Raw genomic sequence first — 21,104 nt, forward strand, 5'->3', positions numbered from 1 at the left:
CCAACTTCCTCAACATGTGTTGAGACAGACACCACAGAACCGGCACCACTGACATACAGCTTCCATTACAGCGTGTTAAGGCATACAACTCCAATATGTGGAATTCGGATGTATTGTCACCTTACGGCAGACCTTGCTCCATTGAGCTAGAAATCTCTTGCTGATGTTAATCATTCGTCTAGGAGATTTGAGTACAGGTAGTTGAAGTGTTAGCTCTGTGTCTGGCCAGCGAGAGGCATTCCAGGGAGCCCCGTGCACGCAGTGGGTCTGTGGTGGTACTGTAAATCCCCGAGGTTCAGAGGGGAAGTGCACCTTCATAACAGGCAGTGGAGCTTGAGGTGAAACCCAGCTCTCACGTTTATGGACAAAGAGTGACTCCTCCTCAGCTCTCCTCTCTGTGTGTTACAATAAGAGGGAGATAGAGGTCACAACCGACGGACCAGACACAGAGCTCTCACAGGGCTGGAAGCTGCACACAGGCGCAAACACACACACACACACACTCACATTAACAGGCGCAAACACGCACAGGTGCAAACACGCACGCTCACAGACCAAATCCTGTGGTTAATGGGTCTTAAGAGTGGCAAGGTTCTAGTGTGGAACTGTGTTGACTCTTCCCCAGGCAGCCAGCGCCGTCAGTCGTTACAGCAGTATGAATACGTCACAGAGCAATGATGCCATCAGTAGTCACCAGTGGGCAGGATATTTCCTAACGCGGTAATCAGTCTGCTGCGGGAAGTCACCCGTTACCCGGGAGATCAAACCTTTCCTCCTCTTTATAGGATAAACATGTTGAGTGATCTCCCCCTCTCCCTCTCTATATATCTCCCTCTCTCCCTCTCCCATCTCTCTCCCTCTCTCTTTCTACCAATATATCTCTCTCTCCCTCATCTATCTATCTCTCTCTCCATCTCTCCCCACTCTCTCCCATCTCTCTCTCTCTCTCTCGCTGTCTCTCTCTCACCCTTTACCTCTCTCTGGAGGTTATGGAAAATGTGACACACTTATTGCAAGTGTTTTAAAACATTTGGTGGAGAACGATTTGACGTGTCTCCATCAACATCGTCTGCAGGAGGACGAGAGACAGAGAGAGGATGAGAGACAGAGAGAGGATGGGAGACAGAGAGATAGGATGAGAGACAGAGAGAGGATGCTGTCTCTTATACACATCTAGATGTGTATTACCTCTCTCTGGAGGTTATGGAAAATGTGACACACTTATTGCAAGTGTTTTAAAACATTTGGTGGAGAACGATTTGACGTGTCTCCATCAACATCGTCTGCAGGAGGACGAGAGACAGAGAGAAAGAGAGTGTGGGGGGGGGGGGGGGGCTAAGGTAATTGCAGTGCTCCAGTCAGTGAACTCCAGGTTAGAGTGTGTGTGATAAGGATCTTAGGGCTGACCCTACGAAACATTTTAATCCCTTTATGAACCATGGGGGTGGGGGGTGAGCTGCCCCCCGTTGGCTAGCGGAAGCGAGCGGTGCAGGACTGAGGGGTGTGAGGGTTCTGAACAGACACTTGAGCTAATGTGACCCGTCAGTTCTTTCTCCTGTTGCTCCGGAGATATAGGCTTCAGGGAAGTGTCTGGGGTCCACTGGCCCAGGGGGAGAAGGGGGGAGGGTGAGAGGAGATTCCCAGTATAAGGGAGAAGCTTGAAGTGGCTCTCCTTTACTCTTCTATGTATGAGGGGACAGAGGAGGCAGAGGAGCTGGGAGAGTCCGGGCATTCATATAGGATTGACACCGTTTTATTTTAGGCACCGTCCACGAGAGAGCATTGAAGCTGAAGTGCACGGCCACATTCGGGCAGTACTCCAGAAATGGGTTCACTCTTTATTGAGAAGGCATTGATGGTAACCTGCATCTGTGTGCCAGGCGTGCAGTGCTGGATGTTTGTCGAAGGGACCTCATCATTGCAACTCTGTTGTGGTGGGTTCAATCTGGAGGTCTTGATCTCTACACCCACATCATAACCACATCCATCATCTTGTTGAGAGACGTACTGTACATCTGTGTCGGGAATAGCAGAATTGTTTCATTCCGAATGAGAAAAACAGTAAAAAAAAGAGAGAAAAGAATGAGTGGTCTAATGAATGAAACGGTAATGTGTTCACGGTCCATTAAAGTAAATTAAAGTCATGCTACCGTGCGGTGTCGTGTGTTAGTGGATTAGTGTGTGCATGCGCGTTTGTGCGTGCACGTGCTCACGTGTGTATATCCAATTATGGATCAAAGACACCCATAATCATTGTTGCAGTGATATACATGACAGCTGTTTTACACATCCAGCGTGTCTATGTGGGCTGTGTGGGGGTGTACCAAGGGCTTGTGTGTGTGTACTTGTGTGTTTGTGTGCATTGTAGTATACGTGTATTTGTGTTCCTCCATAGTACAGTACGGTAGCCCGGGACCACTACCGTTCAGCATGATGGGTTCATAGAGGAGACAAGTGACTCACACACGCGTGCACACACGCACACATCGATAAACACACGCACACACATACGTACACAGTGTGTGTATTTGTGTAACACAGGTGGGGCAAGCATTTCGATGACCAGTCAACTTCCTCCCAGAGGAAGTCATAAATGTGCCCGCGTGGCTTTAACTGTTCCTCTGCCCTGCTTCTAATGACTGCCATACTGTAATGGCCCCAGAGAGAGAGAGAGAGAGACAGAGGGAGAGAGAGGGAGGGGCTGACAGAGAGCGAGAGAGAGACCGGCCAGAGAGAGAAACAGAGGGAGGGGCTGAGAGAGAGACCGGCCAGAGAGAGAAACAGAGGGAGGGAGAGAGGGAGGGGCTGAGAGAGAATGAGAGAGACCAAAGGGAGAGAGAGAGAGGGAGAAGAGGAGGGGCTGAGAGAGAATGAGAGAGACCAAAGGAGAGAGAGAGAGGAGAAAGGAGAGAGGAGGCTGAGAGAGAATAGAGAGACCAAAGGAGAGAGAGAGAGGGAGAGAGGGAGGGCTGAGAGAGAATGAGAGAGACCAAACGAGAGAGAGAGGGGAAAAAGGGAGAATAGAGACCAGAAAGAGAGAGAGGACATAGCTACATGCTGGGGTGTTTTCATTGTCTGGAAGGAATGAAAGAAGGAAAGACCGCACAGTAGGAAAAGGGTGAAGTAGAGATGGAATTACTGAACAAAGGAGAGAGAGACTCATCTGAAGCGAGAAAAGGGGGGGGAAAGAAAGGTTACTGTGGAAGTTGTTCACATGCAGCTGCACCCAGCTGTTCTAAGAAGTAATAGATAAAGGGCTTTTACATGTGAGGGGCGGGCGGTTGCTCTCCAGGCCAAGGGAGCAGGTCTGGCTTTCTCCCCAGAGGGAGTGCACCTGCGCCGGGCCGCGGGAGGAGAGAGAGGCCCTGGGGGAGAAACTAAGCCCCGGAGCTGAGTAGGGCCTGGGCTGACTGACTAGGGTTTAGCGGGCTTCCCCATGTCATCACTGCTTTGGCTCTCTGATATTCTTTGCTTCTTATTTATGGTTAAAATGTACAGTTAAAAATTGCTTGGCAGGAGAAGGGAAACCAAGTCGTGCGTGTGAGTAAGCACAGCTGAGCTCTCTAAGTCAGCCCTGGAGGCTTGGAATTCTGGTGGCCTCATTGAGTGTGCATCCATGTAGGTCGTACAGACGCCACATGTTTCACTATCCTCGTGGGCACCAAACCATTTATTCCCATTCAAATCTATTTCCCCTAACCCTTAACCCCAAACATAATCCTGAACCCTAACCCCAACCTTAACGCTAACTCCAAACCCCTAAGCCTAAAAATAGGCTACACACACACACAACCCAACCACACACACACACACACACACACACACACACACACACACACACACACACACACACACACACACACACACACACACACACACACACACACCACACACACACAACACACACACCACACACACACACACACACACACACACACACACACACACACACACACACACACACACACACAATATGGGTCATTCTACAGTGGTGAAATTGAGGGTTGGAAACAAATTCAGATTTGTATCCTATTTTTCCAAAACTTTCAGCACACATCTTCCAGCATACAGAATGTCAGGTAGACAAACAATATGTTCAAATGTATGCGGACACCCCTTCAAATMAGTGGATTTGGCTATGTCAACCATACCCGTTGCTGACAGGTTTATAAAATCGAGCACACAGCCATGCAATCTCCATAGACAAACATTGGCAGTAGAATAGCCTTACTCAACGTTGCACTGTCATAGGATGCCACTTTTCCAACAAGTCAGTTTGTCAAATTTCTGCCCTGCTAGAGCTGCCCCGGTCAAATGTAAGTGCTCTTATTGTGAAGTGCAAATGTCTAAGAGCAACAACCTCTCACCCGAAGGGGTAGGTCACAAGCTCACAGAACGGGACCGATGAATCCTGAAGTGCGTAGCTCGTAAAAATCGTCTGTTGCAACACTCAATACCGAGTTCCAAACTATCTCTGGAAGCAACGTCAGCTTAAAAAKAATACTGCTACGCCATCCAATGAACCATCAAACAGTTAAAGCATCAATACAGGACCAAGATCGAATCCTAATACACCGGCTCTGATGCTCGTCAGATGTGGCATGGCTTGGTATCATGGAATACAAAGGGAAACCCAGCCATGAGCTGTCCAGTGACGCGAGCATACCAGATGAGCTAAATGTCTTCAATGCTCGCTTTGAGGCAAGCAACGCTGAAGCATGCATGAGCGCACCAGCTGTTCTGGATGACTGTGTGATCACGCTCTCTGTAGCCGATGTAAGACCTTTAAACATGTTAACATTGACAAGGCCGCAGGGCCAGATGGATAACCAGGATGCGTACTCAGAGCATGTGCTGACCAGCTGGCAAGTGTCTTCACTGACATTTTCAACCTCTCCCTGACCCACTCTGTAATACGTACATATTTCAAGCAGACCACCATAGTCCCTGTGTCCAAGAACACCATGGTAACCTGTCTAAATTACTATCGCCTTGTGGCACTCACATCTGTAGCCATGAAATTCTTTAAAAGGCTGGTCCTGGCTCCCAGACACTCTGGACCCACTCCAATTTGCATACCACCCCAACACATCCACAGGTAGTATGTCTGATCACCAATGACGATAAGACAGCCTAGAGGGAGGAGATCAGAGACCTGGAAGTGTGGTGCAAGGACAACAACCTCTCCCTCAACGTCAGCAAGACGAAGGAGCTGATAGTGGACTACAGGAAACGGAGGGCAGAGCACGCCCCTATTCACATTTGACGAGGCTGTAGGGGGAGTGGGTTGAGAGCTTCAAGTTCCTCGGTGTCCACATCACTAAGGACCTATCATTGTCCAAACACACCAACACGGTTGTGTAGAGGGCAAGACAATGCCTCTGCCCCCTCAGAAGGCTGAAAAGATTTGGCACGGGCCCTCAGATCCTCAAAAAGTTCTACAGCTGCACCATTGAGAACATCTTGACTGGCTGTATCACTTGGTAGAGCAACTGCTTGGCATCTGACTGCAAGGCACTACAGAGGGTAGTGTGGGATCAAAAGGGTCCTGAACAGCTTCTTCCCCCAATGCAATTAGATTGCTGAAGAGTTAATCAAATGGCTACCCGGACTATTTACATTGACCCATTTTTTGTTGTTGTACTGACTGTCTTGCACWGGCTCTATGCACACTCACTGGACTCCCTCCACACACTCARACATACTACACTGACACACATACACTACACACACAACTCTGCTATTGTCTCTCCTGATCAGGATCATTTTTAACTCTGCATTGTTGGGAAAGGCCCTGTAAATAAGCTTTTCGAGGTAAAGTCTACACCTGTTGTATTCGGCACATGTGGCAAATACATTGTATTTCATTTATTTGAGACCATGACAAGTTAAAGGCCCAGTGCAGTCAAAAACTAGATTTTCTTGTGTTTTATATATACAGTACTTCCACACCATGAGGTTGGAAAAATACTGTGAAATTGTGGAAATTATGATAATGCTGTTTAAGTGAAAGAGCTATTTGAAAAGCTATTTGCTATTTGCCTGAAATTTCAGCCTGTTTTGGTGGGATGGAGTTTTGGCCTGCCTGGTGTTAAATTAGTTAATAGACCAATAAGAAAGAGAGTTCCAAACATTTCTGCCAATAACAGCTAGTTTTCAATTTTCCTCTCATCACTGAGACCACTCTCAGACAGTCCTAGTAAAAATCTTGCTTGAGAAATTGCTCTTTGCTAAGAAGCTATTTTTGTTTCTTTTTACGAATTTTTATTGAAAATCACAGTAAGGTACTTAATTATTAACCAGAAATTATTTGATATTGAGATTTTAAAAAACGGCTGCATTGGACCATTACAGACCAAATMTATGTTGTTTTGAGTGTACTCAAGACCAAGACCACAAGATCAAGAGTCCATGGGCCCGTAGTTCAATTGTAAGATACTCAAAGAGAGTAAACTCGAGTACAGTACAGTAGAGCACAATACAGCAGGGTACAAAACAATAAAGTACAGAACATTAGACTGCAATAGACTAGAGTACAGTAATGTATAGGAGAGTACAGTACAGTAGAGTAGAGTAGGGTACTTGTTTGTTTTATGTTTATTTGGATCCCCATTAGCTTTTGCAGAAGCAGCAGCTACTCTTCCTGGGGTCCACAAAAAAACACAACATGACAAGTAGCAAAACACTTATAGACAAGGAAAGTCACACACACACACAAAAAATTAATACATACAATACAGCTAAAACATTGTGTGTTAGAGTGTCTGTGTGTGTGTGTGTTTGTGTGTGTCCCCTAATTGTCCCCGCCGTTCCATGAGTTGTTTTTCAATCAGTAATGTAGCTGTTTGTTTGAGTAATTGGAGATGGAAGGGAGTTACATGCGATCATGGCTCTGTATAAAACACTGTGTTGGCGTGAATTCGTATTGGGATTGGGGACTGTGAAGAGACCCCTGGTGGCATGTCTTGTGCATAGTGGGACTAAGACTTAAGAGGGTGTGAAGAGGGCATCTATGCCTAATTACCTCAACTAACCTGTACCCCCGCACATTGACTCGGCACCGGTACCCCCTGTATATAGCCRCGATGTTGTTAAGTCATTTTCTTGTGTTACTTTTTGATTTGATTKGATTTTTTAAAACTTTCGTTTATTTAGTGAATATTCTATTTTATCTCTATTTCTTGAACTGCATTGTTGGTTAAGGGCTTGTAAGTAAGCTTTTCACGGTAAGGTCTACTACACCTGTTGTATTCGGCGCATGTGACAAATAACATTTTATTTTATTTGTGGGGTATGCATGGGTGTCTGAGCTGAATGTTATTCGATTATGCAGACAATCTGGAATTTGCGTCACAGTAATATTTCTCTGAAAAACTAAAAGAGAAGCAGTTAACCTCTRGTCAACCCTCAACCAGGAAGTACTGGCGTGCATGTTGTTGATGTTAGTTCTGTATGTGCAGTTAAGGGCAAGGCGTGCTGCTCTATTTTGAGCCAGCTGCAGCTTTGCTAGGTCTGTCTTTGCTACACTTGACCATATTACCGGACAGAGATGGGACAAGACCAGAGGCTGAACAACTAGTACAGTTGATGTTTGTGTAAAAAAATGCAGAACATCTTTTTAWAACAGACATACCCCTCCCCATCTTCACAAAAACATTGTCAGTATGACTTGCCCATGATAATTGACCACCCAATGTTATACCTAGGAGTTTAGCTTCCTCAACTTGTTCAATGGTCACACCCTTTATGTACAACTCGAGTTGAGGTTTAGGTCTTAGAGAATGTTTTGAACCAAATACAATGCTTTTAGTTGTAGATGTATTTAATACCAGTTTATTATTAATCTCCCATTCTGATACTGACTGTAACTCCTTATTTTTGAATTTTAGTGCGCTCACTGGCTTTTGGTGCTGACATGTAGAGTGTGGAATTATCCACATACATAAACATTCTAGCTATATGTAACAGTGGCAAACAATTTGTAAAATCGAGAAGCATAACGGCACAAGGCAACTGCCCTGAGGGACACCGCAATTTACATATCTGATGTTAAAAAAGCTTCCATTAAAGAACGCTCTCTGGCTTCTATTGTATGAATAACTATCCAACCATGTGATGGCAGGTGATGTAAAGCTATAGCAAGTGAGTTTTTTCAATATCAATTTATGATTTAATAACACCAAAGGCTGCACTGAAATGTAACAATACAGCTCCAACTATCATCTTAATAATTGTGACCCACCACCTTAATTCGGTCTTATGTAGCAACATTTGAAATTGTGTTTTTTACATTGGATAAAAGTAGAGATTCAGAGCTATAAAATGATATATCATACACTGCAGTTGAGGAACAATGGGAAAGTAATTCTGCTTGAAAGTTGCTTAACTTGTAACCCCACTTTTGAGAAAGTAGCCCTTGAATGTTTTGGTACATCTACTGGAGAGCTCTTCTTTGTCTACACCCATTCAGCATCATTCACAGTCTTCTTAGTCTTAGCCCCACCCATCTCTTTAAGGATTCACATAAGAGGCCTTGTGCTAAACAGAGTGAGCTAAACAATGAACCGTAATCCCAACCCATACTACTAGCAATGCAAACGGATTATTATAGCTAGCCATCATGCATTAATCTGTAGGTAGCTAAAGCTAACCAACTAGGTTCTTAGCTAGCTAGCTAACAGTATGCTTTAAATTGCAATGAAAACGACTTTGAAATACATAGAAACGTATAATATCTGAAAATGTAGCTAGACTCCTACCCGTATGCATTGATGAACGCTTCTCCCTCTCTGTCATAGATGCCATGGTTGCCRTGAGTTTGAAGATGTCATCCAGAGACAGGTGTTTTATACAACAGCCTCCTGTGTTCTCTTTTTGAGTCCCTCCACGTTTACAATCATACTCTGCTTCCACAGGGCATTCCATGGATTTCAAAACTCTGTCAACTTCTTCTGTGTCAACAACACTGTTGATTGCCGTTTCTTCCACATCACTGTCATCAGAAGACTCTACAATGTCTGGTTCAATTTTTGTTATTTTTTTTTAACCTAAATCAGGGATTTCCTCGTTGTCTGATTCGTGTTCATGATCGTCCTCCAGAAAGTAGTCCATCACAACTTTGTCTCACTGATCTTTGCCGATAGCGCTTGTTAAATTCAGTGCAGCAATGTTGAGAACAGAAGCAACAATTTTGCAGTTATTTTATCTTTCAAAAAAGAAGCAAGGATTATCTACACATACTGAGCAGCTCATGTTATAGATACTGTAGAAGCATGTTACGTGGCAGACCAATCCGAACTCATCTCTCGACATGTCCAGCCCATCCATTATCTCAGCCAATCATGGCTAGCAGGAAGGTCCCCGTCATTTTCCGTGGCTAAACCAACTAGGCTTGTAATTTAACAATTGTGTTCGTATTTACAGATTGCATATACGTTTGTTATTAAGGCACATGAAAGTTCACATGTTCCATATGGCATTTCTGAAAACAAAAACACATTTTGTCCTTCAAAGTGTTTCCTTTCAAATGGTACCAAGAATATGCATATCCTAGCTTCAGGGCCTGAGCTACAGGCAGTTAGATTTGGGTATGTCATTTCAGATAAAAAATTTAAAAAGGGGCGGATCCTTAAGAGGCGTGGTAAGCAGGTGGAAAGCATGGCCAGCCATAGAGAAATGCTTAATGAAATTCTCGATTAACGTAGATTTATCGGTGGTGATAGTGTTTCCTAGTCTCAGTGCATATCGCGGGAGAAATTCGATGCTAATGCAGTACGCCACAGGATGTTTCTGTGCTGGTCAAGGGCAGTCAAGTCAGGAGTGAACAAGGGGCTATATCTGTTCTTAGTTCTACATTTTTTCAAAGGGGCATTTTTTTAAAGCACTTTTAAAGAACAACCAGGCATCCTCTACTGAAGGGATGAGGTCAATATCCTTCCAGGATACCCGGGCCAGGTCGATTAGAAAGGCCTGCTCACTGAAGTGTTTTAGGGAGCGTTTGACAGTGATTAGGGTGGTCGTTTGACCGCGGACCCATTACGGATGCAGGCAATGAGGCAGTGATCGCTGAGATCCTGGTTGAAGACAGCAGAGGTGTATTTGAAGGGCAAGTTGGTCGGGATGATATGGTTGAAGTCGTAAGTTTACATACACTTAGGATGGAGTCATCAAAACTCGTTTTTCAACCACTACACAAATGTCTTGTTAACAAACTATAGTTTTGACAAGACCGTTAGGGCATCTACTTTGTGCATGACACAAGCCATTTTTCCAACAAGTGTTTACAGACAGATTATTTCACATATAATTCACAGTATCACAATTCCAGTGGGTCAGAAGTTAAAATACACTAAGTTGACTCTGCCTTTAAACAGCTTGGAAAATTCCAGAAAATMATGTCATAAGCTTCTGATAGGCTTCTGATAAGCTTCTGATAGACACCATTTGAGTCAATTGGAGGTGTACCTGTGGATGTATTTCAAGGCCTACCTTCAAACTCAGTGACTCTTTGCTTGACATCATGGGAAAATCAAAAGAAGTCAGCCAAGGCCTCAGAAAAAGAACTGTAGACCTCCACAAGTCTGGTTCATCCTTGGAGCAATTTCCAAACGGCTGAAGGTACCACGTTCAGCTGTACAAACAATAGTACACAAGTATAAACACCATGGGACCACGCAGTCATTATACCGCTCAGGAAGGAGATGCGTTCTGTCTCCTAGAGATGAACGTACTTTGGTGCGAAAAGTGCAAATCAATCCCAGAATTACAGCAAAGGACAAAATGGATACGATTACATATGGGATACGATTACATATGCATCTCTATTTATGCGTGGGAATACTTGGGAACAGACTTCCTAAATAAAAATCCAGTTGAGCTGATTTTCTGGTGATTTTACAGTATTTTATGTACAACAACAACAACAACAACAACAAAATCCTTAAAAAATGAGTATTATTTTGTTATTATTGTTTTTGTCAGAAAACCTGAGGGCCAAATAAAATCCCCCATGGACTGAATTTGGCCCGTGGGCCACCTATTGGGGAACCCTGCAATAGACTAACAGGGGCAGAGGTTTGCGGTGTCTATTTGTGTACAGTAGAGCCAAACCCATTACGCTGTAGCGAAGGCCATAGTGTAGCGGATGTCATCCACTGTCTGCAGCCCTAAGATGGAAACACTCCATGCTGCTGCTGCTCTCTCCACTGTGACTCTGATGTGCTTTGGCTTAGGCCATACAAAAATATCTTTTTTATTGCCACACACCAGATAGGCGCAGTGAAATGTGTTGTTTTACAGGGTCAACCATAGTAGTACAGCGCCCCTGGAGGAAATTAGTGTTAAGTGCCTTGCTCAAGGACACATCGACAAATTCTTCAACTTGTCGGCTTGATGAGCTGAAGTGGTGGGCTTTATAACTCCTTTCATAGTGAGCTGGGAAAATTTAGTCGGGGGGAGAAGAATAGAGGAGAAGAGATGAGAAGAGAAGAGAGGAGAATAGAGGAGAGGAGGGGAGAAGAGAGGAGGGGAGGGGAGAAGAGAGGAGGGGAGGAGAGAAAAGAGAAGAGGGGAGAYGAGCAGGTGTTGGCAGCACTGAGYTCGTTCCTGATATCTCTCCTGTCAGGCTCCAGTCAGTTACAGTAGTATAATGTATGTATTGTGGACACACTCAGTTTAACCTTTTAAGGATGACTCACGACCGTGGCATTATGAAAGCCCCCATTCACATGGCTGCCATAGCACAGGTGTGGAATGGATGGGGTGGCTGTACTGGTGGGGGGGGGGGGGGGGGGGGGTATGAGGGTAAGTGGATTATACCAACAAGTTCTCAAAGTTTCACTTTGAAGTTCTACGTATTATGGATGAACGTCTATTTTTGACACATTCTTTCGAGGGGTTAGGTTAGGGCTATGGTTTGGGGAAAGCTTAAAACAAAAATATGAAAGAAAAACTCAACCCAAAAACTATCTTTTGGTATTTGTTTCATGAGCATTGATGATATAGCCCAAAAATGGTTTGTACGTCAGCCATCAAGTTTGCAAAATATATCACTTTCAAAACACAGAAATACAGCCAAAAGATTGTTTTTGGGTGGAATTGTCCTTTAAAGACAACTTGCTATTTCAAGTATTTTCTTGCTAGAGGGTTGTGTGCCGTGGTGCAGCGCTCATAGCAGCGCACTTTGTTCTGAGAAGTGTGCTTTGACGCCGAGCATCATGAGTTTGCGCCAGTGCTGGGCAATATAACACTGCTCAAAAAAATAAAGGGACACTTAAACAACACAATGTAACTCCAAGTCAATCACACTTCTGTGAAATCAAACTGTCCACTTAGGAAGCAACACTGATTGACAATACATTTCACATGCTGTTGTGCAAATGGAATAGACAACAGGTGGAAATTATAGGCAATTAGCAAGAACCCCCCAATAAAGGAGGGGTTCTGCAGGTGGTGACCACAGACCACTTTCAGTTCCTATGCTTCCTGGCTGATGTTTGGTCACTTTTGAATGCTGGCGGTGCTTTCACTCTAGTGGTAGCATGAGACGGAGTTTACAACCCACACAAGTGGCTCAGGTAGTGCAGCTCATCCAGGATGGCACATCAATGCGAGCTGTGGCAAGAAGGTTTGCTGTGTCTGTCAGCGTAGTGTCCAGAGCATGGAGGCGCTACCAGGAGACAGGCCAGTACATCAGGAGATGTGGAGGAGGCCGTAGGAGGGCAACAACCCAGCAGCAGGACCGCTACCTCCGCCTTTGTGCAAGGAGGAGCACTGCCAGAGCCCTGCAAAATGACCTCCAGCAGGCCACAAATGTGCATGTGTCTGTTCAAACGGTCAGAAATAGACTCCATGAGGGTGTATGAGGGCCCGACGTCCACAGGTGGGGGTTGTGCTAAGCCAAACACCGTGCAGGACGTTTGGCATTTGCCAGAGAACACCAAGATTAGCAAATTCGCCACTGGCACCCTGTGCTCTTCACAGATGAAAGCAGTTTCACACGCACATGTGACAGACGTGACAGAGTCTGGAGATGCCGTGGAGAACGTTCGGCTGCCTGCAACATCCTCCAGCATGACCGGTTTGGCGGTGGGTCAGTCATGGTGTGGGGTGGCATTTCTTTGGGGGGCCGCACAGCCCTCCATGTGCTCACCAGAGGTAGCCTGACTGCCATTAGGTACCGAGATGAGATCCTCAGACCCCTTGTGAGACCATATGCGGGTGCGGTTGGCCCTGGGTTCCTCCTAATGCAAGACAATGCTAGACCTCATGTGGCTGGAGTGTGTCAGCAGTTCCTGCAAGAGGAAGGCATTGATGCCATGGACTGGCCCGCCCGTTCCCCAGACCTGAATCCAATTGAGCACATCTGGGACATCATGTCTCGCTCCATCCACCAACGCCACGTTGCACCACAGACTGTCCAGGAGTTGGCGGATGCTTTAGTCCAGGTCTGGGAGGAGATCCCTCAGGAGACCATCCGCCACCTCATCAGGAGCATGCCCAGGCGTTGTAGGGAGGTCATACAGGCACGTGGAGGCCACACACACTACTGAGCCTCATTTTGACTTGTTCTAAGGACATTACACCAAAGTTTGATCAGCCTGTAGTGTGGTTTTCCACTTTAATTTTGAGTGTGACTCCAAATCCAGACCTCCATGGGTTGATAAATTTGATTTCATTGATAATTTTTGTGTGATTTTGTTGTCAGCACATTCAACTATGTAAAGAAAAAAGTATTTAATAAGAATATTTCATTTATTCAGATCTAGGATGTGTTATTTTAGTGTTCCCTTTATTTTTTGAGCAGTGTATATATATTTTGGGGTGAGCGCCGAGGAAGGCATATAGGCATTCTCAGGACCTTTTCAAATCGAAGTCTATTTCTAGTGAACAGCCTGGATTACACACACACACACACACACACACACACACACACAACACACACACACACACACACACACACACACACACACACACACACACCACACAAACACACACTTATCACTATGGCCTATGGAAGAGCCAGGACAATAGGAGCGAGAGAGAGAGAGAGAGAGAGAGAGAGAGAGAGAGAGAGAGAGAGAGAGAGAGAGAGAGAGAGAGAGAGAGAGAGAGAGAGAGAGAGAGAGAGAGAGAGAGAGAGAGAGAGAGAGAGAGAGAGAAGAGAGAGAGAGAGAGAGAGAGAGAGAGGAGAGAGGAGAGAGAGAGAGAGAGAGAGAGAGAGAGAGAGAGAGGAGAGAGAGAGAGAGAGAGAGAGAGAGAGAGAGAGAGAGAGGAGGAAGGAGGAGAGAGAGAGAGAGAGAGAGAGAGAGAGAGAGAGAGAGAGAGAGAGAGAGAGAGAGAGAGAGCTGTCCCACATTCAACAGTAATTAGATCCATGTCTTTACCCTGCACTCACTTGCCCAGTCAGACAGTGCTGCCTTTGTACAACACACACACACACACACACACACACACACAACACACTGTTTCTGTGTTACGTGTTCGATATGAATAACAGAGACAAAGTGATCAAGAGGTACAGTAGTGAGGGTAGATAGAGTGTGGGTAGATAGAGTGAGGGTAGATAGGGAGAATTACCATAACAGTAAAAAGAAGAATCAGAGATAAAGAGATTAAAAGAGTAGGAGACAGGAGAGAGTGAATAGAATCCAAACACTCATCAATGGGCAATGTGTTCTCCTCAGTGGATCAGCTTTGCTCACTCACATCCATAGCAGCTGGTACAGCACAAGGAACAATGGCATCTGACATCTCAGTGTATGAAACTGGTGTGTGTGTTTCGCTCTATGCGTGTGTGTGTGTGTGTGTGTGTGTGTGTGTGTGTGTGTGTGTGTGTGTGTGTGTGTGTGTGTGTGTGTGTGTGTGTGTGTGTGTGTGTGTGTGTGTGTGTGTGTGTGTGGTGTGTGTGTGTGTGTGTGTGGCGTGCGCTGCGTGCGTGCGTGCGTGTGTGTGCGTGCGTGTCGTGGAACTGGAGGCCTTGGCAGAGATGTGTCCTTGGCAGTACAGCCAAAGCTGCTCAGAGTTCAGAGGTGGTCTGTCTGAGAGAGCTGTTGAGTGGGGAGCAGGGTAATGGGTTGCTAGAAAGGGTTGCTTGGTGGGCTTAGGTCATCAGGCCCTGTCCTGATCACAACTGAAAGGAGGAGGGGAGGAGAGGGATGGGAGGGAGGAAGGAAGTAAGGGAAGAGTAAATTAGATCATACTGGAGTTCTCTGTGATCCAACTGAGACACAAGTGACTTCCTATCGACTCAGAGACACACAGGGATGGAAAACACATGCACTGGTCATGTGGCAGACACATTTTCCAAGGTGACTTTGACAACATTGACAGAGAGACATAATATTCAGAACATGTAGGCCCCATGCAAAATGAAAGATATAACCCTAAAGTTGCTAGCCCCATGTGGGGGTGGGGGAAGAGGGGGAGGCAAAGCCTGGAGATGATGACAGACAAGGCAGTGACCCCTGGGACATGCTGCTGGGACATGAGAGGTCAGGGTCAGGGGTATAGCTTCCGAGAGGAGGAGTGGAGTGAAGAGGAGTGAAGATGGGGAGATSCTCATACTTATACCTTGAGTGTGTGTGTCTGCGCGTACAGTTGAAATTCAACAAAAACMTTTGGTATCCAKACCTTGTTATTGGATTTTCAACATTGCYRAACAAATTATATTTTWGTAAACTTAAGTTTACAATTTTAATTGAGAAAATAAAGACAAATGGCATGGACAAAATGATTGGCACCCATTGGTTGCACAGCCTTTTGCCAAGATTACTAGCCTATTCAACCTCTCTTTCGTATCGTCTGAGATCCCCAAAGATTGGAAAGCTGCCGCAGTCATCCCTCTCTTCAAAGGGTCCAAACTGTTATCGACCTATATCCATCCTTCCCTGCCTTTCTAAAATCTTCGAAAGCCAAGTTAATAAACAGATCACCATTTCGAATCCCATCGTACCTTCTCCGCTATGCAATCTGTTTTCCGAGCTGGTTATGGGTGCACCTCAAGGTCCTAAACGATATCATAACCGCCATCGATTAACAGTAATGCACAGTAATGTGCAGCCGTCTTCATCGACCTGGCCAAGGCWTTCGACTCTTTCGACTCTAACCTTGGCTTCTCAAAAGACCTCCTCGCCTGGTTCACCAACTACTTCTCAGATTGAGTTCAGTGTGTCAAATCGGAGGGCCTGTTGTCCGCATCTCTGGCAGTCTCTATGGTGGTGGCACAGGGCTCAATTCTCGGGCCGACTCTCTTCTCTGTATACATCAATGATGTCGCTCTTMCTGCTGGTGATTCTCTGATCTAACTCTACGCAGARGACACCATTCTGTACACATCTGGCCCTTCTTTGGACACTGTGCTAACAAACCTCCAAACGAGTTTCAATGCCACACAACACTCCTTCCGTGGCCTCCAACTGCTTTTAAATGCTAGTAAAACTAAGTCCATGCTCTTCAACCGATTGCTGCCCGCACCCTCCCGCCCGACTAGCATCACTACTCTGGACGGTTCTGACCTAGAATATGTGGACAACTACAAATACCTGGGTGTCTGGTTAGACTGTAAACTCTCCTTCCAGATTCACATTAAGCATCTCCAATCCAAAATMAAATCTAGAATTGGCTTCCTATTTCGCAACAAAGCCTCCTACACTCATGCCGCCAAACATACCGTCGTAAAACTGACTATCCTACCGATCCTTGACTTCGGCGATGTCATTTACAAAATAGCCTCCAACKCTCTACTCAGCAAACTGGATGTAGTCTATCACAGTGCCATCCGTTTTATCACCAAAGCCCCATAWACTACCCACCACTGCAACCTGTATGCTCRCGTTGGCTGGCCCTCYCTACATATCCGTCGCCAAACCCACTGGCWCCAGGTSATCTAAAAGTCTGCTAGGTAAAMRCCCGCCTTTTCTCAGCTCACTGGTCACCATAGCAACACCCACCCTTATCACGCGCTCCAGTAGGTATATTTCGCTGGTCACCCCCAAAGCCAACACTTTCTTTGGCCGCCTTTCCTTCCAGTTCTCTGCTGCCAATGACTGGAACGAATTGCAAAAATCTCTGAAGCTGGAGTCTTATATCTCCCTCTCTAACTTTAAGCATCAGCTGTCTGAGCAGCTTACCGATCACTGTACCTGTACACAGCCAATCTGTAAATAGCACACCCGACTACCTCATCCCCATATTATTACTTACACTCTTGCTCTTTTGCACCCCAGTATCTCTACTTGCACATCATCATCTGCACATCTATCACTCCGGTATTAATGCTAAATTGTAATTATTTTCGCCCCTAGGGCCTATTTATTGCCTACCTCCCTCCTCTTCTACATTTGCACCAGGTACATCGATTTTTTTATTTTTCTCTTCTATTGTGTTATTGACTGTACGTTTGTTTATGTGTAACTCTGTGTTGTTGTTTTTGTCGCACTGCTTTGCTTTATCTTGGCGAGGTCGCAGTTGTAAATGAGAACTTGTTCTCAACTGGTCTACCTGGTTGAATAAAGGTGAAATATATATTTTTTTAAAGATAACTGCCAACAAATGAGGTGGGGTAGCTTTGCGGTCTCTAGTACTAGGAGCCTTGAATGTGCTCAAGGCATCATGAAATCTTCAGATTATCAGGTGTTTTGTAGTCCAATGTTTAACCCAGTGTCTAAAAACTGGGTCTCCATTGAAGGTTGTGGGTCTTCTCAGCAGGACAACGACCCCAAACACACATCCAAAATCACCAAGGAATGGCRAAGAAGAGATGCTYGACTGTTCGGGAGTGGCCAGCGAAGAGTCCAGATCTGAAACGCCCAGAATCTATGGCGAGCTCTGAAAACAGAAGTTGGTGGAGGGCATCCCTTAAATATTGAGGAATTAGAGCAGTTTGCTGCTGAAAAGTGGGCCAAATTGCCAGTAGAAAGGTGCAGCAAGCTCATTGATGGCTACAATAAGCATTTGTCTGCAGCTATCTTMGCCAAAGGTTGTGTAACCAAGTACTAGCTGCCAATACATTTGTCCATGCCATTTGTCTTTATTTTCTAATTGAAAAGTGTAAACGTAAGTTTACAAAAACGTATTTGGTTGTGCAAAGTTTCAATCCGATAAAAAGATGTGGTTACCTAACTTTTCATTTTTTACATTTCAACTTATTTGAGAAGAAAGGGGGAATTATTTAAGAAAATGTGCAAGGGTGCCAATATATTTGGCCACAGCTGTATGTGTGCATGTGTGGTGTGAGTGTGTACTCCACCTCATGTGATCCAGATGAGAGGAGGAGAGGAGGAGAGGAGGGATGTGTCTCTGGGGTTCGGAGAGGAAGAGAGAGAAAAGAGTGTTGTAAAGCTGTCAGAACCACGTGCATCTCTCAATCACAGGGCTGTCGCACCAGCACCACATGCGTCTCTCAATCACAAGGCTATAGCACCAGCACCACATGTAGCTCTCTAGCAGTGTAGCCCATGTGCTACATGAAGGAGACATCCATTCAGAGAACCACATGGAGAACATGGATGGATGTGTCTGTCTCACTACATCATCCAAGGTTGTATAAGGGTGAGTATGTCAGGACTCAAGACTGTGATAGACAGTCTGTCCATCTGTCTGTCTGTCTGTTCTACCTTCTGCCAGACTCGTTATAGTGTGTGTGCGTTTGTGTATGCGGTGTTCTTGTTTGTCTCATCCTGTGTGTGTGTGTTTGTGTGTTCCAGTGGAACGCGATACCGAGTTCCTACCCGTCTGGCGGCACCACCGAGAGTTCCGTTTCGACCTATCACGTATTCCCGAGGGGGAGGCGGTCACCACTGCAGAGTTCCGCATCTATAAGGGCTTCATCCACGAACGCTTTGACAATGAAACCTTCCGCATCAGTGTCTACCAGGTGCTGGAGGAACACATTGACAGGTAAGGGCGTGTATGTGTGGGGGGGGGGGATGGTTTTAGTATCCTTGTGGAGACCAGAAGTCCTCACAAGTATAGTAAAATAAGGAAAATTCGGTCCCCACAAGGAAAAATACTATTTTAGGCTTAGGGTTTAGGTTTAGGGTTAGGGGATAGGTTTAGTTGTAGGTTTAGGGATAGGGGTTTGGGGTTAAGGTTAGGGTTAGGGTTAACATCAGGGTTAGGGTTAGATAAAGGGTTAAGGTTATGGGTTAGGGAAAATATAATTTATAGTAAAACAAACATGTGTGTCTGAACCAGAGATCTATGACACACTGTCCCCTCTGTCAGTAGAATAACCCTGGTCTGGGAGGAATGAATGGATACATGAAGAAGAAAGGATATAATATCAGAGAGGAAAAGAGGAGAGAAAGAGAAAAACATCCCACATTAGAACAGTGGTAGTTAGTTGGACAAGGATGAGGGAGTAGGAGACACGGAAATGATTTTCACTTATGTGTGTTTCTCTCTCTCTATCTATCTCTTTCTATGCCTCTCTTGCTCTCTCTCACTCTCTATGCCTCTCTCTCCGCCTCTCTCTCTGCCTCTCTCTCTCAATTCAATTCAATTTATTGGCATGGGAAACATATGTTAACATTGCCGAAGCAAGTGAAGTAGCTAATAAACAAAAGTGAAATAAACAATAGAAATGAACAGTAAACATGACACTCACAGAATTTCCAAAAGAATGAAAACATTTCAAATGTCATATTATGTCTATATACAGTGTTGTGACGATGTGCAAATAATTAAAGTACAAAAGGGAAAATAAATAAACATAAATATGGTTTCTATTTACAATGGTGTTTGTTCTTCACAGGTTGCCCTTTCCTTGTGGCAACAGGTCACACATCTTGCTGCTGTGATGGCACACTGTGGTATTTCAACCAATAGATATGGAAGAGTATCAAAATTGGGTTTGTTTTCAAATTCTTTGTGGATCTGTGTAATCTGAGGGAAATATGTGTCTCTAATATGGTCATACCTTTGGCAGGAGGTTAGGAAGTGCAGCTCAGTTTCCACCTCATTTTGTTGGCAGTGTGCACATAGCCTGTCTTCTCTTGAGAGCCAGGTCTGCCTACGGTGGCCTTTCTCAATAGCAAGGCTATGCTCATTGAGTCTGTACATAGTCAAAGCTTTCCTTAAGTTTGGGTCAGTCACAGTGGTCAGGTATTCTGCCACTGTGTACTCTCTGTTTAGGGCCAAATAGCATTCTAGTTTGCTCAGTTTTTTTGTTAATTCTTTCCAATATGTCAAGTAATTATATTTTAGTTTTCTCATGATTTYGTTTGGTCTAATTGTGTTGCTGTCCCGGGGCTCTGTGAGGTCTGTTTGTGTTTGTGAACGGAGCCCCAGGACCAGCTTGCTTAGGGGACTTCTCCAGGTTCATCTCTCTGTAGGTGATGGCTTTGTTATGGACGTTTCGGGATTCGCTTCCTTTTAGGTGGTTGTGGAATTTAACGTCTCTTTTCCTGATTTTGATAATTAGTGGGTATCGGCCTAATTCTGCTCTGCATGCATTATTTGGTGTTTTACGTTGTAAACAGGGGATATTTTTGCAGAATTCTGCATGCAGTCTCAATTTGGTGTTTGTCCCTTTTTGTGAATTTTTGGTTGGTGAGCGGACCCCAGACAACCATAAAGGYCAATGGGTTCTATAATTGATTCAAGTATTTTTAGACAGATCCTAATTGATACATCAAATTTAATGTTCCTTTTGATGGCATAGAAGGCCTTTCATGCCTTGTCTCTCAGCTTGTTCGCAGCTTTGTGGAAGTTACCTGTGGTGCTGATGTTTAGGCCGAGGTATGTAATAGTTTTTTGTGTGCTCTAGTGCTGTGGTTCCCAAACTTTCTATAGTCCCATACCCCTTCAAACATTCAGCCTTCAGCTACGTACCCCCTTTAGCACCAGTGTCAGCGCACTCTCAAATCTTGTTTTTTGGTATCAATGTAAGCCTGCCACACACACACACACACTATACGATGCATTTATTAAACATAAGAATGAGTGTGAGTTTTTGTCACAACCCGGCTCGTGGGAAGTGACAGAGAGCTCTTATAGGACCAGGGCACAAATAATAATATAATAATAATCAATTATTTTGCTCTTTATTTAACCATCTTACATATAAAACCTTATTTGTTCATCAAAAATGGTGAATAACTCAC

The 21,104-nt window shown here is 44.9% G+C and overlaps 1 protein-coding gene across 1 annotated transcript in view; it reads left to right on the forward strand.

The window, feature by feature from the left end:
• Positions 1–21,104, forward strand: part of LOC111966214 (bone morphogenetic protein 7) — a 42,515-nt gene that overhangs the window by 12,244 nt on the left and 9,167 nt on the right. Inside the window, exon 2 of the mRNA XM_023990679.2 lies at positions 18,705–18,897. Coding sequence (XP_023846447.1) covers positions 18,705–18,897 — 193 coding nt within the window. The remainder of the gene's footprint in view (positions 1–18,704; positions 18,898–21,104) is intronic.

The sequence above is a fragment of the Salvelinus sp. IW2-2015 genome, linkage group LG7 (assembly GCF_002910315.2).
Source record: "Salvelinus sp. IW2-2015 linkage group LG7, ASM291031v2, whole genome shotgun sequence".
Taxonomy (NCBI): domain Eukaryota; kingdom Metazoa; phylum Chordata; class Actinopteri; order Salmoniformes; family Salmonidae; genus Salvelinus; species Salvelinus sp. IW2-2015.